This window comes from Embiotoca jacksoni, unplaced genomic scaffold, assembly GCF_022577435.1.
Source record: "Embiotoca jacksoni isolate LCO1_2020_lvr unplaced genomic scaffold, fEmbJac1.0.p SCAF_44, whole genome shotgun sequence".
NCBI lineage: Eukaryota > Metazoa > Chordata > Actinopteri > Embiotocidae > Embiotoca > Embiotoca jacksoni.
The window spans coordinates 1,685,737-1,701,731 of NW_027185397.1; the positions used below are offsets into that span (position 1 = coordinate 1,685,737).

The 15,995-nt window shown below is 41.0% G+C and overlaps 2 protein-coding genes and 1 long non-coding RNA gene across 3 annotated transcripts; 2 read left to right on the forward strand and 1 right to left on the reverse strand.

The window, feature by feature from the left end:
* The first annotated feature begins 216 nt into the window (after positions 1-216).
* cfap157 (cilia and flagella associated protein 157) lies at positions 217-6,620 on the forward strand. The gene is made up of 8 exons (XM_069169350.1): positions 217-443; positions 1,306-1,565; positions 1,755-1,908; positions 2,014-2,260; positions 3,857-3,957; positions 5,098-5,242; positions 5,370-5,493; positions 6,537-6,620. Exons 1-7 carry the CDS (start codon positions 361-363, stop codon positions 5,469-5,471), a joined length of 1,092 nt encoding a protein of 363 aa, XP_069025451.1. The 5' UTR covers positions 217-360; the 3' UTR covers positions 5,472-5,493; positions 6,537-6,620.
* On the reverse strand, positions 1,204-3,187 carry LOC138210285 (uncharacterized). The gene is made up of 2 exons (XR_011179246.1): positions 2,895-3,187; positions 1,204-2,167 (listed from the first exon to the last, which is right to left on the reverse strand). It is a non-coding gene; the product is annotated as an uncharacterized lncRNA (long non-coding RNA).
* A 1,802-nt stretch (positions 6,621-8,422) lies between the features above and the next one.
* On the forward strand, positions 8,423-15,220 carry gstt1a (glutathione S-transferase theta 1a). The gene is made up of 5 exons (XM_069169369.1): positions 8,423-8,594; positions 9,421-9,508; positions 10,572-10,728; positions 11,836-12,012; positions 14,672-15,220. Exons 1-5 carry the CDS (start codon positions 8,486-8,488, stop codon positions 14,870-14,872), a joined length of 732 nt encoding a protein of 243 aa, XP_069025470.1. The 5' UTR covers positions 8,423-8,485; the 3' UTR covers positions 14,873-15,220.
* The last annotated feature ends 775 nt before the right edge of the window (positions 15,221-15,995 follow it).

Consider the following 15,995-nt stretch of genomic DNA (forward strand, 5'->3'; position numbering starts at 1 on the left):
TCAAATTTATGATATGATATGATATGATATGATATGATATGATATGATATGATATGATATGATATGATACGATATGATATGATATGATACGATATGATATGATATTAGCCTACATTACATTTTTATATTTGGATACCTTTGACAGATTTGAAGGAATTTCGGAGCAGTCTGTGAAGGCAGCATTCCCTAGCAACAGCATTCCCTAGCAACAGCATTCCCTAGCTGTTGCTAGGGCATTCCCTAGCAAGACAGGTAGACTTGGTGGACTTTATTTGAAAATTACCCTGAAAAGACGTGTTATAATCGCAGATAAACAATTTAAAACAAAAAATATTTAAGAAAAAGATCATCATTATAACTATGGCAGATAACATCGGTTCTGATGACAAAGAAAAGTCCTTCCATTTGATACAAATCCGGTGTCTGGAGGAGCAGTTGGAGGGGTAAGACTGACAAACTGCAAACCTGCTGTCGTTTCCAGGAAACAGTTTTCAAGTGTTTTAGTGGTCCGTTCATGTCAGATACGGTATTTATTCTTCTTTTTATACGTTTCATTTGCTTAGCTAAAGCTTAAACGTTAGCCACAGTGATGTTAACTAGGTTAACAATAGCATCATGATGAACAGCAGTTAGTCTTTGGAGAGTTGTGCCATATTCTTTGAAAATATAGTTCATACAAAATCGATTTAATTGTAATAAAGTTATTTCTGTGATTGCCGAAACTCAAAGACTATTATTAAAAAAGAAATGTGTTTACATTAGGTTTAACGTTATATCACAAAAAATACCAAATTAAAGTATCCTATACAAACTAATATACTGTTATTAATATTGTAAAATAAGCAGCATCATAAATCCAGGATTAATCTAAATTGGTGATCATTATGATGATTATTTGTTTGGCTAACAAAATTTCAGAAAATAGTGAAAAATACAAATTATAACTTGTTGGCGGTGTATTAGTGTCCTATATGACACATACATGCAAAAGAAAAGCGTAACAAAATTAACATGAGTGAGTGAAGCTTAAACCTGGTGAATGTTTGAGATTATTGCTTGAAAAATAATGATTGCCCATTATGTTGTGCCTCAGTTAATTAAATCTCATGTTAGTTCTTTTTGGTCCCTTGAACCATCATTATATTTCAACTCACTGACATCCTTCAGTCACAGCTTGAGCCTGATAAAAACTCTCTGACAGTATAAGTACAGTTATTTATTTTGAATACTATTACTTTAAACAATAATTCTACTGGATCCTCGCATATGACCCTCAAACCCGCTGTGTCCCTCTTCATCCTACAGGTGTCGGCTTAAATGTGATGAGCTGGGGCAGCAGGAAGAGGATCTTGTCTCTCAGTACAACACACTGGAGAAGGAGAAGACAGAGAGCACCAAGGGCTTGAAGCGCTTGCTGACTGTGAAGGAGAAGAAGGCGGTCGAGCTGGTTGAGCAGCTGAAGGGCGAGAAGCAGGTGGCCAAACAGGACAGAGAGACGCTGAAGCTGCAGCACAGCCAGCAGATGCAGGACCTGACACACAAACTGAACTCAGAGGACATGATGGGTGAGATGTGTCAAGAATAATGTTTGTTACACAGTTTCTAAGACAGCTTAACCCCGAGTTTCCTGGGTCATCCTCTGAAAATGAACAGGGATATATACAGTACCTTTAGCCCAAGGCTTGAAGATGCAGTGTGAGAAGTCCGTAAGCATTCTCCCCTTTCCTTGATTTACTCTCATCTCACCTCCTCAGTGGTGAAGTTGGAGGAACAACAGAATCAGCTGATGCGCCTGATGCAGCAGCTGTCCGATGTGGAGTCTCAGGAGAAGCAGCTGGCCAATCACAATGAAGAGCAAGAAGCTACCATCCAGAGCCTGAAGATGGAAGTAGTGAAAACGAGAGAAAAGTAAAGTCTACAGGACAGAGTTGAAGTGCTTGAGGAATTTTTCTATGCTGATCTTTTAAAAAAAAAAACATGTATCCTTCTTGTCTTCTGTCCTCCAAAAAACAGGAATATTGAGGATTTCCACAACTTCGTGAAGACCTCTATAACGTGTAACACCTCCAGGATCCTTCAGAAGGAGAGGGCCAGGCACATCCATAGGCTGCAGCAGCTGCAGAACCTGAGGAGTCAGAGTGAGCGCCTGCCAAAGGAGGTGGAAGCCCTGCAAGTCAGAGAGAATGATATCTGCCTCAAGAGAAATGACTTGAAGAAAGGTTTCGACAAAATAACCCAGCAAAGATCCGTCCTCGACAGGGTAAGAGGACAACCAGTAACACCATCTGCAGAAGAACTGTTTTATTCCAGGACGGGTGGTTCAGGTTTGAATCTGATCTGCTCCATCACTGAGCTGCACTCCCCTCTCAGGTAGGCCTGTCAGTGTCTCTGCTGTGTTTGCAGCCTCAGCGTTTGTCAGGGTGTATGTGCCAATAACTATTCTGTGATTGCATCTTTTGGCCACAGTTTCCGGTGTTCAGAAAGTCGGACTTTAAGAAAACATTCAAATTATACAGTCTTTGAACCATACTGGTGATTCCGAAACTGAGAGAGGTACACGAGGGCTCCACCTGGTGGCGTGCAAGAAAACTACAGGATTTCCTACTTGCACAAGAGTTGGCAACTTTCACTTTTTATCTTTATCTTTATCGCATACAAACCTTTCCAGAATCACAAAGCACCTCTCATCTATGTTGAGTTTTGCCTCATAAACGCTGCTTGTCAATTTCATTACAAACTTAAAAGTCCATTAAGTTTGTAATCGCTGTGAGCAGATGTGCATAATGTTTGTGTTCAGAGACGTTGAGCGATGTAGACAATTCTCAGTAATTTACATTCAACATACTGAGCTTGTGCAGCTCACATGTTTCACACATAGACTGCAATCCCTCCACCTTTCTTCTTGCCGCTCTGCACAACGTCTCCGTCCGCCCGAACAGTCCTGAAGCCGGGTACGGCCGCCCTGTGGTCCGGGAGATGTGAGTGCAGCCATGTCTCGGTGAAACACACGATGCTGCACTCCCGGTACTCTCTCTGGGTCTTTACCAGCGCGCCGAGCTCGTCCAACTTATTGGCCTCACGTTCTCCATTAAAATCGCCGGTACCGCTGGTTTACATCTCCTCCTCTTCGCCTTCAGTTTAGCTCCAGCTCTGCAACCCTGATGTTTTCTACGAAGTTCCTCCGGGATTTCAGGCCTCGCTCCGGGCAGCAGCAGGGGTTTACTCAGCGCAATCAGCTGATCGCGAGAGTAAACAAAGGCACCAGTCCACTGTGCGTAGCTCTCCGTTAGAAGGAGGGAAAAAAGTAACAGAAAAGCCACCAAAAAAGAGGGAAAAAAAAAGTTCCGGTCCATTGCCTGACTGTCACTTAAACAAAACGTTAAGAAAACAAAAACAACTCAGAAGAGAGAAGAAGTGAAAAGTCTTGCAAACTAAAATGCACACCGGGAGCTGCTGCAACAGGCTTATTATTATGATATTGCTGTAAAGAAAATACCATTTCTAAGCACAGAAGATCTGTACAATCAGTACAGTTTCAGGATTAGTGTCACACTTTCAGTGTCTGACTGAATATGAAATATGGCCTCTGACCGTTGAGATATAAAATCAAATGTCAAGTGAATGTTTGTGGCACACTTGAGGAAATTCCCCAAATGCATTCCTGGGATGAAGCCTTCGGGAGGATGGGGTCAACATGAGGTCACATGGACATTTCACTTTAAAACTAAAAGCTGCAGTCATAAATAGTTAATTAATCATTTTTCATTTTCGCACGAGACAAATATTGTTTACCTTTTTACCGTGACTTTCTTTTTTGAGTTAGAATAAAAATCCTTCACTATCTTCTTTTCTTCAGGAGGTGGAGCAGCTCTGGAAGAAGTGTCAGCAGCTGATGGTCGACATTAAAAACGACCACATCGCCCAACTGAGCTCATGGGCCGAGACGGAAACTCTCAGGTCGGAGTTCTCTCTCTTTACCGTCCGTACCTTTGGATCAGAACCACATGCACTGTCATGCCAGGAGCACTTCACATTGCAATCACACTAAAAGGCTGAAACATCAGGGGGTCTATTTGAACAGTGCGTGGTCTGAAGCGCGTGGTGTCCAAATCCACCAGTTTAACAGCACATAATAATCTGAGTGCAAAGTCAAAAGAACAGTTCAGAGGGATGCTGCTTGGTTCCCTAATTACGTGCTTGACGTGAAATAAACCAATCATTGTTGTTTTCTCTTTAAGAGCCAGGTTTACATTGCACCATAACAGACAGCTTTTATAACGGTGGATGAGCCAAGTAGTGTGTAGAAAGAATGCCCAAATTGTGGCCCGGGGGCCAATCACAGCCCAAGATCAGGTTTTATGGCCCGCAGCGTCCGTCTTCAAATGTTCAAATGTATTATCTATGGCCCGCCAGCACTGTCAAAACAAAAGAAGACTTTCTGAATGATCTTGTGTGAAAGACCAGAGGACGATTCATGTTTTGAACTTAAATGTTAACAGACAACATTTCATTACCCATAATAAGTCCTGTTTAAAATGAACCTGAGGTGAAGATATATTTTTGACGTATTCCAGACAGCTTGTTCTTTGTTATCTGACTCTAGATGTGAAAGAAAGACAGAATTGTTTTTTTTGAGATTTGTCACGTCTGAATGTTTTTACATTTGGTTCCATTTTGAAGAAATGACAATTGTTGTGTCATTGCAAATAAAATTGCTACATGAAGCATTCATGCGTGTGTGTAACCATCAGTGCATACGTGTGGTGACTGTGGATATCAAAAGTCTAAAGTGACATATTTGATCTCCATCCTCCTGCTGTTCCATTTCCCACCAGGTGTTTAAAACACGTGTGACCCTGTGTTGGGTTTATAAAAACAGACATGTGTTAATTAAACGTCACATTGTGACCAGTAGGTACATTTTCATTATATCTGTTCTGCCCAAATAAGGTATTGCCTGGTGAGCTCGATGGGCCCTCGGTGGTACAATTTGTCCAAATGAGGTTCTTTTTTTTTCAATGTAATGTTCAACCACTCAGCGACAGCCCTACTGGCTCTACCGGTGTTGTACAGTGTTGTTGTCTCTGCTGTTTGCAGCGACCAGCTGATGTTGGAGTCCAACGAGTGCCGTAAAACATCGGCCATGTTGGAAGAGCTGCGGGCCGAGCTGCAGGAGGAGAGGAGGAGGAGGAGGCAGCTGGAGCGTGTGCAGCGGGAAGCGGCCATCATACACACCTCACTGGTAAAAACACAGCTCCACATTAGAATTATTAGAACATTAATATCTATTATATCTGAAGAACATGATAAATATTTGGGTTTGTGGCTCCGCCCACCAAGGTGTCTCTGGTGATTTCTGTCCTCTGCAGGACTTTGAGAGCGGATCTGAGACTCAGTTGAAGATAGAGAGGCTGCTGAAGATTGTGGAGAGCTCCGCCCCTCAGGGAACAGTCAAGGACAGAAACTTCTGACCTCTGACCCCAAGTCAGTCAGGTACTGGAATCACTCTCCAGAGGATTGTGTGTGTTTGTCAGTGGTGTGAAGACAGTTGTTTAGAAAAACCCAGAAGACACAGCAGCTGTTTCCTGTCAGCAGCACAGCGGGATGAATCACAGCCGAGTCCCACCAGAGCCAGATCAGCTGGTCCGATCCAAACAGTCAAACAAACAATGTACTCCTCTTCCAATAAGTTTGAAACACGTGATGAAATAAGTCCTTGTCTTGTCCCTGTTTTAAGATCTCTTCAAGTTATGTAACATCACTATCTTTTTTTTCTCTCCTGTAAATAAAAAATACAGATTAAAGGAGCGAGAACAAAAGACCAAATTTATATTTAAAATTTTCAGACAGTCGGTTAACAAACCAATGCTTGACGTCACAGTTGATTGCCGCTTGATTTGAATATTTTTCAACTCTGGATGATCAGAAAGAAACGCAGATCGTTCAGAGCTCCGATTAAACGCTCAGCTCCTGGTCACGCTGTTGCCGTCGGAAAAAAAGCTTCGCTCCAATTAAAATCTATTTTAAAAATACGCTGCACTCGGACACGGGCCCTAATGCTGGTAAAACTGCCTTCTAACAAGTTCACCACAGCAACTTTATAATTTAATGATTTGTTTATGTTCACTGCGCACTTCTGCTGCAGCCAAGAGGCCAAACATGCCGGTACTCAAATAATGATAAATAATGTTACACTATAATTGTTGCAATATGCAAAATCTTTAAAAATGATTAAGTGGCAAAATGGCAGAAGAACTTGTCCTGTCCTTTTTCTCATGTTTTGTTTATTGCATTTGTGTTAAACTTATCGGAGAATGTAGCACACGACAGTATGAGGTTGTTTTTTTACATTACAACACAAACAGCAGCAAATTACAACAATACGGTCGGTTGAAGTCGGTGCTGCATCAACAGTTTGAGCTTAAATTCATCATGCTCTGTTTGCAGCCATCACAGAACAAAAGTCCTGTAACCATGTTACAACCATTCGTTATCTGCTCTTCGTTTAAATTCTGTTGCTCTTTTGCGTCTTTCAGAAACTCTGCAGTCAGAGATAATCCGTCCGTCCGACCCGACGCCTCCGCACGCTGATTCAGAGGCAGCAGCTCCACCTCTGAGGCAAAACCAGTAAACAGTGAGAAAGAACTGTTTTCATCCCATCACCACGTCAAAATAAAAGTTTTACTCACTTTAATCCTGCGTCTGAAAAATGACTGCTCCCTTACTACTGAATCTTTACACCCAGCAGATATTCAGTCAAACATTTTGTTTAGTGTTTGCTGTCTGATCAACAGTGCAAAACCCAAAGATATACAGCTGGTAAAATAAGTATTGAACACGTCACCATTTTTCTCAGTAAATATATTTCCAAAGGTGCTATTGACATGACATTTTCACCAGATGTGGTTAACAACCCAAATAATCCATACATACAAAGAAACCAAAACAAATAAATTCAGAAATTAAGTTATGTGTGATAATGTGAAATGACACAGGGAAAAAGTATTGAACACGCTTGCTGATATTTATTTAATACTTTGTGCAAAAGCCTTTGTTGGTAACGACAGCTTCAAGACGCCTCCTGTATGGAGAAACTAGTCGTATGCTTTGCTCAGGTGTGATTTTGGCTGATTCTTCCACACAAACAGTCTTCAGATCTTGAAGGTTCCGTGGGCCTCTTCTATGAACTCTGATCTGCACTTCTTTCCGTAGATTTTCAATTGGATTGAAGTCAGGTGATCGGCTGGGCCATGAAACCGATGAGAGTTTCCTTGGCTGTGTGTTTGGGATCATTGTCTTGCTGAAATGTCCACCCTCGTTTCATCTTCATCATCCTGGTGGATGGCAGCAGATTTTTATCAAGAATGTCTCAGTACATTCTGTGAAGTGGTGAGCGTGCAGACAGGCCGTGGAGGTTCAGTGCATTATTTATTGTTTTCTTTGAAACAACTGTACCTGCTACTTCCAGGTCTTTCTGAAGCTCTCCACAAGTGGTCCTTGTCTCTTGGACAACTCTTCTGATAATTCTTTTTACTCCTCTGTCAGAAATCTTGCGAGGAGCACCTGGTCGTGGCCAGTTTATGGTGAAATGATGTTCTTTGCACTTCTGGATTATTGCCCCAGCAGTGCTCACTGGAACATTCAGAAGTTTAGAAATGCGTCTGTAACCAACGCCATCAGTATGTTTTGCAACTATAAGGTTGAGAAGGTCTTGAGAGAGCTCTTTGGTTTCACCCATCATGAGATGTTTCTTGGTGACACCTTGGTAATGAGACACCTTGTATTAGGCCATCAGTTGGGACTGAACCAGCTGATATTAATTTGCACTGACAAGAGGCCGGATTACTTTCTATTTACTGGTAGATTTCAGCTGTTGTCTTGGCTTTCCGTGCCTTTTTGCACCTCCCTTTCTTCATGTGTTCAATACTTTTTCCCTGTGTCATTTCACATTATTACACATAACTTAATTTCTGAATTGATTTGTTTTGGTTTCTTTGTATGTATGGATTATTTGGGATGTTACCAACATCTGGTGAAAATTCCATGTCAATAGCACCTTTGGAAATATATTTACTGAGAAAAATGGTGACGTGTTCAATACTTATTTTACCAGCTGTATAATGTAGTGAGAAACAGAGACCAGAGATCATTATGTGTTACATCTTGATAAATGACATTAATGATTAATTAGTTGTTCATTAATGTCTGATAAACTCATAATTAGGACACAGATAAGAGGCATGTCTAGCATATACAAATATTGCAATCTCCTCAGTGTTTATCAAATGTTGGGCTAAGCCGAGGTCAAAGGTCGGACTGCTCAACCCTGACAGCCTGCTTACTTTGAACTGTCGCCACCATTTAAAAATCAATGCGTCTCACTGGGAGGAGAGGCGGAGTCGTGAGCAGACAGAGGATAACAGGCGCGGCAGGAGAGGACTGGAAACACAAAGGGACGAAACATCTGCAGCCTTCACACTCGACCATGATGGAGCTCTATCTGGACCTGCACTCGCAGCCCTGCCGCTCCGTCTATCTGTTCGCCAAAGTGCTCGGGGTTCCCTTCGAGTTCAAGCTGGTGGACCTCGCTGCAGGTAATCCGACACCAGCACAGACACACAATCCAACGTTTGGATGATACTTTCTGAAATCATGGCATCAGACTTGTGTATGTTTGACTGGAGGTTTTAGTTCACATTCTGCATTAAGATTCATGTTTTTCTATTTTAGAAATAAACGGAACGTTTCCAGATACGTGTAGAGTTTGCAGAGTCGAATGACTTGCGAACTTTGAACTTGTTTCATAATCTGGCAGCTCCAGAAGTCTGCATGATTGTTTTTACAGGAATGTTTCTCTCTCCTTTTTAAATTTGAATGTCTGGAATTACATTCAGCACAAAGTTCTTCCAGGCTTCCAACTTGTTCTGTGAGCATTAACAATCAAAGCAACCCTCCTCTGGGCTATCACTTTACATTTGACCATTTCTCCCAGAGAGCTGACGGTCCCATCCGGGGAGCTGAGGGGTAGAGTTACGTAAACGCCTAGATATCCGACTTAGCAAGCAAACAGTGGGTGGAGTGTTGTGGATCTGACCTCGAAACATCCTGATAAAACAGTCCTGAGTCCCAGAGATGATAAAACACAATGGAGATGTGCGGCGGGAAAAATAAATAAAGGAAAGACAAACATTGTGGAGCAGATATGAAGAGGAGGAAAGGGGAAGGAGACTTCTGCAGACATTTTAGTTTCTATAATCTCTTTGTCTGCACATAATACAACAACCCTTTCACTACTTATTCTATGCCTGCTTGTGCGCTTCTCTTCTATTTACAGTCACGTCAACACCAAAAAACTGACAACAGACGAGTTTTCTTGATTTTAGCTGAACTGTGAATCTCCTTTCTGTGTGTTTGTCTCAGGGAAGCAGTACAGCGAGGAGTTTGGAAAAATCAGCGCCATAAGGAAGGTTCCTGTCATGAAGGATGGAAGCTTCATTTTGACAGAAAGGTAAAATAGTGATTTAGATTTAGGTTTGGCTTTCTTACACTGAATTTAAAGGACTTTTGAAGCTGCTTAAAGTGGTTTACAAGTGTGTTGGAAGTCTGATTAGTCCTTTTGTTCATATTTTAGATAGAAACAAGTAACTAATGGTAATAATCATTAGCTGCAATATAAGGTCACATTCAATGCGGCAATGCAGGTTTTTTGCAGCCAGAGAAATAAACAAGCCGAATGCAGAAGGCTTTGCAGACTCTCGAGCAGCGGTTCTCTTTGAGTCAGTCAAAGTTTAGGGGAAAACAATTTCCCTTTTATTTTAAAGTCTGCTGAATTCACATGAACTTAACATTTTAAGAAGGCTTTGAGGGAATTCTTTTTATTTTGGAGCAAACCTTATTGTGGTCGTGAAGGATGAGCTAATTCGATTTTGGGGGTCAAAGGTCAAAGTTATTTCGACCTCACAGCGACCCATTCTTGGATTGAATCTTGGATTTTTTTCAAAGTTGGCACACTTTGTCCTCAAGGATGAACTTACTAAGTTTTTAGTGGTCAAAGGTCGTCGTGAGCTCACGTTTCCATCCATCTGTCTGATTGTGGTGAACGGGATATGTGAACAACGCCTTCAGAGGACTTCTTCAAACTGGACATAAACATTCACTTGGACTCTTGGAGTATCGTCAGCATAAAGGTGATAGGAAATATGTATTTTGATGATGGATCCAAGAGGAAGTTAGCTGGTGTCTGTGCTCTGTCCATAGACCATGGCCAATACGCATTTATCTGGTCAGCACAGATTTAAAAACTTTAAATATAGTGAAATATTTACCTTTAAACCTGATCAGTATTGTGTGAACTCATTATGAGGCCTAAATGTGAGGGAAGTTTATTTATAGTCTCAGTTTTAAGACTCTGGTAAGTTAATTTATCTTTTCATATGAAGGTATCTGATTGCGGTTCTGAACATCTGCACATTTAAAGGATTATTTAAAGTAGTCAAACAAATTAAATATGAAAAATTCTGTCATGTTGGATGTTCAGAGCATGAATTAGTTCTTGTTCGTGTGGATTGCAGCGTTGCGATCCTGTTGTACCTGGTGCAGAAACACTCTTCGTCGGTGGCGGATCACTGGTATCCAGCTGACCTGCAGCAGCGAGCTCGCGTTAATGAATACCTGTCGTGGCAGCACATGAACCTCCGAGATCACGGTTCAAAGGTCTTTTTGCTCAAGGTACGTGACCCGGACCGGCCCGGTGCCGCGGCCTCACTCGACTTCCTCCAGTTCACATTTCATCACTTCATTCGTCTGTTTGGTTCCTTTTTCTAAAGCTGAATCTATTAGTTTTATAATAATTGATACTCTCCTCTTACCGGTACTGTCATGCAACATATATCTACAGTTTGTGGAATTACACTTATGATTTGTTTAAAAAAAAAATTTAATATGTTTTTATTTAATTTTGATCATGTTTAGTCTTCTCAGCCCAGAGTTCAATTGACCCATTGTAGATTTATTATTAGCCTGGCAGATGAAAAATGAAAAAAAACCCTCTTTTCCCATAATTTTGGTGATTTATTCTACATAATATGTACAACAGTAAGATTCTATTTGGATTTGGTTGTTTATGAGAACAGTTAAGAACAGACAAAGCTGAGAGATCTCTGTGTTTCCCACAGGTGGAGAATTTATTTGTAGTTGTCGATGGCTCACCGTTGTTCATGCAGACTCATGAACCAAAAAAATGACAACTCGCATTTTGTTTGTTGCTGTCACACTAGAATTTAACTGCTAGACTTTATTTGTATAGCACCTTTCATAAAAGAAATGCAGCTCAAAGTGCTTCAAAGCAAGAAAATTACATGCAGTGTTTGACATAAAAACAGATATAAAGGAACATTTAAAAATATAGAAAAGAAATGAGATGCATGAGAACAGATGAAATGCATAAGAAACAGGTCAAATTAAACACAAATAAAGTTCAAATATAAAATAAGCACTATCTATTTTAAAGGTGCGGTAGTTCAAAGTGCAAGACAGCTTCAAGAGTAGCTAGTTAAAGGCTGATGTAAAGAGATATGTTTTTATCTTTCTTTTAAAAGTATTAACTGAACTAGCTTCCCTGATCTCTAACAGGTAGTTTGTTCCACAGCTTTGGAGCGTAGCTGACAAAAACCGAATCCCCAATTTTCTTTCGGCTGTTTGCCGCTGAACCTCCAATAAACCAGCGGCAGATGATCTCAGTGTTCTTGGAGGCTCATAGTTCACCAGAGAGTTACATGGACTGCTGCTGCTGGTACACTACCGATGTGTCACTGACCTCAGTGTCCCTGTGAGCAGGCTCTGTTTCCTGTCATGATGGGCTCTGAGCCCCCGAAGGAGAAACTGGACGCCGCTGTAGAGGACCTGAAGAAGACAGTCGACCTGCTGGAGGAGACGTTCATCCAGAACAAACCCTTCATCGCCGGCAACAAAATCTCTCTGGCTGATCTGGTGGCTATTGTGGAGATCATGCAGGTAATAATACTCATCATTTTCACTGCTGACAGTTTCCTGATTTCTTAGCAAATGATTCTTCTTCTTGTCTAGTGAAGAGGAGTACGACTCAGCCTGTGAGTAGTCAGTTGTCTTCTGTGGCTCTGGAGAGAGTTTGCCAACATTAGAATTGCATTATGGGAAATGTGGAATCCATTACTTTGGAGTTTGACCTGTACCAGAGAATACGTGATTTGATGGAGATACTAATTATTCTGTAACCCCACACTGTAATCTGACATCAATCTGGACAGAAGCCTCATTTTTCAGTCTGATTTAACGGATACATTCACTTGGACTCAATCATTTGGGATTAAGGAGAGAAGTGGTTTAATTATAAATCAGGTTTTACAGATGTCTCTAAAGATAGAGTACTTGGTGTTACATGTGTGACTGCTGTAAGAATGATATCAAGAATTGGTTAAAATTATTTATGCTGTATGCAGCTAACCTTCTCAATTCCTGTCCTGATAGGTTGTAGAAGAAGAAAGGTGAGGCTGTGAAGAAACAAGAGTAAATCTGCAAACTTATCAAACTTCATATTCATTCCTCATCAGCCACAGACTGTCCAAGTAAATTGGGCAAATAAAGCTTTAAACACATTAAACTTAGCTTTATTAAATGTCAGGTCTCTGTCAGGAAAAACATTTTGAATCAATGATTTTATTGTTCGGAACAAACTGGACCTTTAGTTTTTAACTGAAACTTGGTTGGACGGAGATAACAGTGCAGCTGATCTTATTGAATCAACACCTCAACTTCAGTTTCATGAGTGAAACAAGAGCTCATAAGAAAGGAGGTGGAGTTTCTATTTTATTTAATGATTCTCTTCAATGCAAGCAGATGTCCTTTGGTCATTTTACTTCTTTTAAATATGTGACTCTGAATTCCTCTACAGCTTTATTCCTAAACATGTACAGACCACCTAAATACTGTGCAACCTTCTTTGATGAGTTTACTGAACTGCTGTTTATAATCTGTATTGATTTTGACTGTTGTTATTGTTGGTGATTTTAATATCCATGTTGATAATCCCCACGACAGAAGGTCTGGAGAACTATGTGGTGTCTTTGATAACTATGATCTCACTCAGCATGTGACAGGACCCCCCCACAACAGAGGACACACTGTGGACCAAATAATCACCAAAAGCTTAAACATTTCCAAGGTTGCTGTGACTGATGTTGCACTCTCCGATCATTCCTGTGTTTTCTTTGAGACTTCAATCTCCTTCGACACAAATGTCCAAACCGAGGTGGTGACGAAGCGTTACATCTCTGAAAACACCAGTGAACTATTTACTCAGAGGTTCTCCTCCACACCAGCCCTCTCTGGCATCTCAGCCATTGAGCTTGTAGATAGCTTCAATTCTAAAGTTGAAAATGTTATTGATGCTGTTGCACCCACTAAAGTGAAGGTTGTCTCTGGGAAGCAAAGGTCTCGTTGGAGAAATGCCACGCTGGTCAGAATAGAGAAAAGAGAGTTGAAAAGCTGAGCAAAAAACAAATCTCCAGGTTCACTGTGACATCTATAAAGAAAGACTTCGCAATTATAATTTGGAACTGAGAAATACAAGGCAGTCCTTCTTCTCTGACATCATAACCAAAAACAATAACAATACACGCGCCTTATTTGCTCCCGTCGACCGGCTAACAAACCCTCCGGTGTCAGTAGCTGCTCAGCTCCAATCCACTTGGGCATGCAATCAATTTGCCTCCTTTTTTACTGACAAAATTCAGATAATTAGACAAGCAGTAAGTGCCTCCACACCAACCGCAGGATATGTGTTGTTCCCATCTAGGAACCTCAGTGTAACACTCGACAGTCAACTCTCTCTTACTGCCAACATCACTGCAACAACACGTTCCTGTAGATACATGCTGCACAACATCAGGAGAATACGTCCTCTTCTCACTCAGAAGGAGGTGCAGGTTCTGGTCCAGGCTCTGGTCCAGGCTCTGGTCCATGCTCTGGTCCAGGCCCTGGTCCATGATCTGGTCCAGGTTCTGGTCCAGGTTCTGGTCCAGGTTCTGGTCCAGGCTCTGGTCCATGCTCTGGTCCAGGTTCTGGTCCAGGCTCTGGTCCATGTAGAACAGAAATCTAGGAGTCATGGATTCAGACCTCAATCTGAACAGCCATATCAAGACAATTACAAAATCAGCCTACCTGAAGAATATATCAAGGATTAGAGCACTTGTGTCTCAACAGGATTTGGAAAAACGTGTCCCTTTATCTTCAGTAGACTTGACTATTGTAACGGTGTGTTTAAGGGTCTCTGTAAAAAGTCAGTCAGACAGCTGCAGCTGATTCAGAACGCTGCAGCTCGAGTCCTCACTAAGACCAAGAAAGTGGATCATATCACTCCAGTTCTGAGGTCTTTACACCGGCTTCCTGTCCACTATAAAATCCTGCTGTTGGTTTATAAAGCACTGAATGGTTTAGGGCCAAAATATATTTCTGATTTGCTGCTACCTTTATGAACCATCCAGACCCATCAGGTGGTCTGGGACGGGTCTCCTTTCTGTCCTCAGAGTCAGAACTAACTGGAACAAACTCCCAGAAACCTGCAGGTGTGTGAGACTCTCAGCTCCTTTGAATCATCATTTAAAAAAACATAAAAATTTAAATATGTGTTTTACAGCCTGTTGCGACCGGCGTGGATGTGTTCGAAGGTCGGCCGAAGCTGATCGCCTGGAGAGCACGAGTGAAGAAGGAGCTGGGTGAGAAGCTGTTTGATGAAGCTCACGACGCACTCATGACGGTCAACAGTCTGCTGGAGAAGATGAAGATGACCAAAGAGATGGAGATGTTCAAAGCAAACTTTCAGAAGGTTTTCCTCTGAAAAGGTTTCTGTGTGTAAACAGAGAGATTCACTTCATTTGTTTGATGGTTGTTCTGTATTTGTAGCAGCAGAATTTTGCAGTTTAGATATGAAGTGTTTAGAATCCATTTAACCAGCTTCCAGGTATTAAAGGGGTAATTTTGGTCTTTTTTGAAGTGAGACGTGCATCTACTGCACTGATGATGGATGAGTAACTCACACTTCCAAAAAATGTAGATGTGTTTTTAAAACTATCCATCTCTGTAAAAATCTGTTTGTGTTTATCTGATTTTACATTAAAGAACATAATTTAGATAACAACAAAAATCAAAATTTTCATGCAATAAAATAAATAAATGATAAAATGGAGACGTCAGAACTTTATTTTTCTATCAATGTATTTTTAAAAACATGTTTGTGGAAAGAGAAAAGAATGAATTTAGAAATAAAAACAAGGTCATTTCAAAGTGGTTTTCTTTGTCGTTAAAGATGTTTAGTTCTGTGTGGTGACAAAAACATCTTGAAAAGGCTCGAATGCCATCTGGTGAACGCTGCAGAGACCCCGACATGAGTGAAATATTCTCATTTACATTTCAACTCTGCACACACAACTACTCAGGCTGTCATTGTTTCCTCATGGACAGTCTGTGGTCACTTTTCCACACAGATATTCACTTGTCCTGCTGGGAACAAGAGGCCCTTTATCAGGAAGAGTAGCAGAAAAACAAGTAGATATGTAAATATGTAGTGGTTTCCAAGGCCGCAGCATTTAGTTTTTACATGTTTACAGAATGGGAGGAATTTTCTAGTTTATTTTTTTTCAGATGTTTTTCTGTGGAAACAGGGGCAGTAAATCCATTCAGGGTTGTCACATTGATTCAGACCTTTCTTGTTGTCACCACTGAGACAACACTGCCATCTACAGCACAGGGCCTCAAAAGGTAAAAACAACAACAACAACAACAACACCGAATTGTGATCAAAAAGGTATTAAATACTGACATTTCTGTAATGTGAGGTTAGAAAAAGCACCAAAAAAATATATATTTTATTTTGGTAGCTTTGCACACTCTTCATGAAGTCATCACATGAAGCTTTTCCATCAGTCTTTAAGGAGTTTCCACATGTGTTGAGTTTTGTTGGC

Excerpts from the sequence above, each read along its gene's own strand:
- cfap157 (XM_069169350.1), top strand. The coding sequence starts at position 361 with ATGGCAGATAACATCGGTTCTGATGACAAAGAAAAGTCCTTCCATTTG. Across the intron at positions 444-1,305 it reads CTGGAGGAGCAGTTGGAGGG|GTGTCGGCTTAAATGTGATG; the intron begins GTAAGACTGACA and ends TTCATCCTACAG. Across the intron at positions 1,566-1,754 it reads GAACTCAGAGGACATGATGG|TGGTGAAGTTGGAGGAACAA; the intron begins GTGAGATGTGTC and ends TCACCTCCTCAG.
- gstt1a (XM_069169369.1), top strand. The coding sequence starts at position 8,486 with ATGATGGAGCTCTATCTGGACCTGCACTCGCAGCCCTGCCGCTCCGTC. Across the intron at positions 10,729-11,835 it reads CAAAGGTCTTTTTGCTCAAG|GCTCTGTTTCCTGTCATGAT; the intron begins GTACGTGACCCG and ends CCCTGTGAGCAG. Across the intron at positions 12,013-14,671 it reads CTATTGTGGAGATCATGCAG|CCTGTTGCGACCGGCGTGGA; the intron begins GTAATAATACTC and ends TGTGTTTTACAG.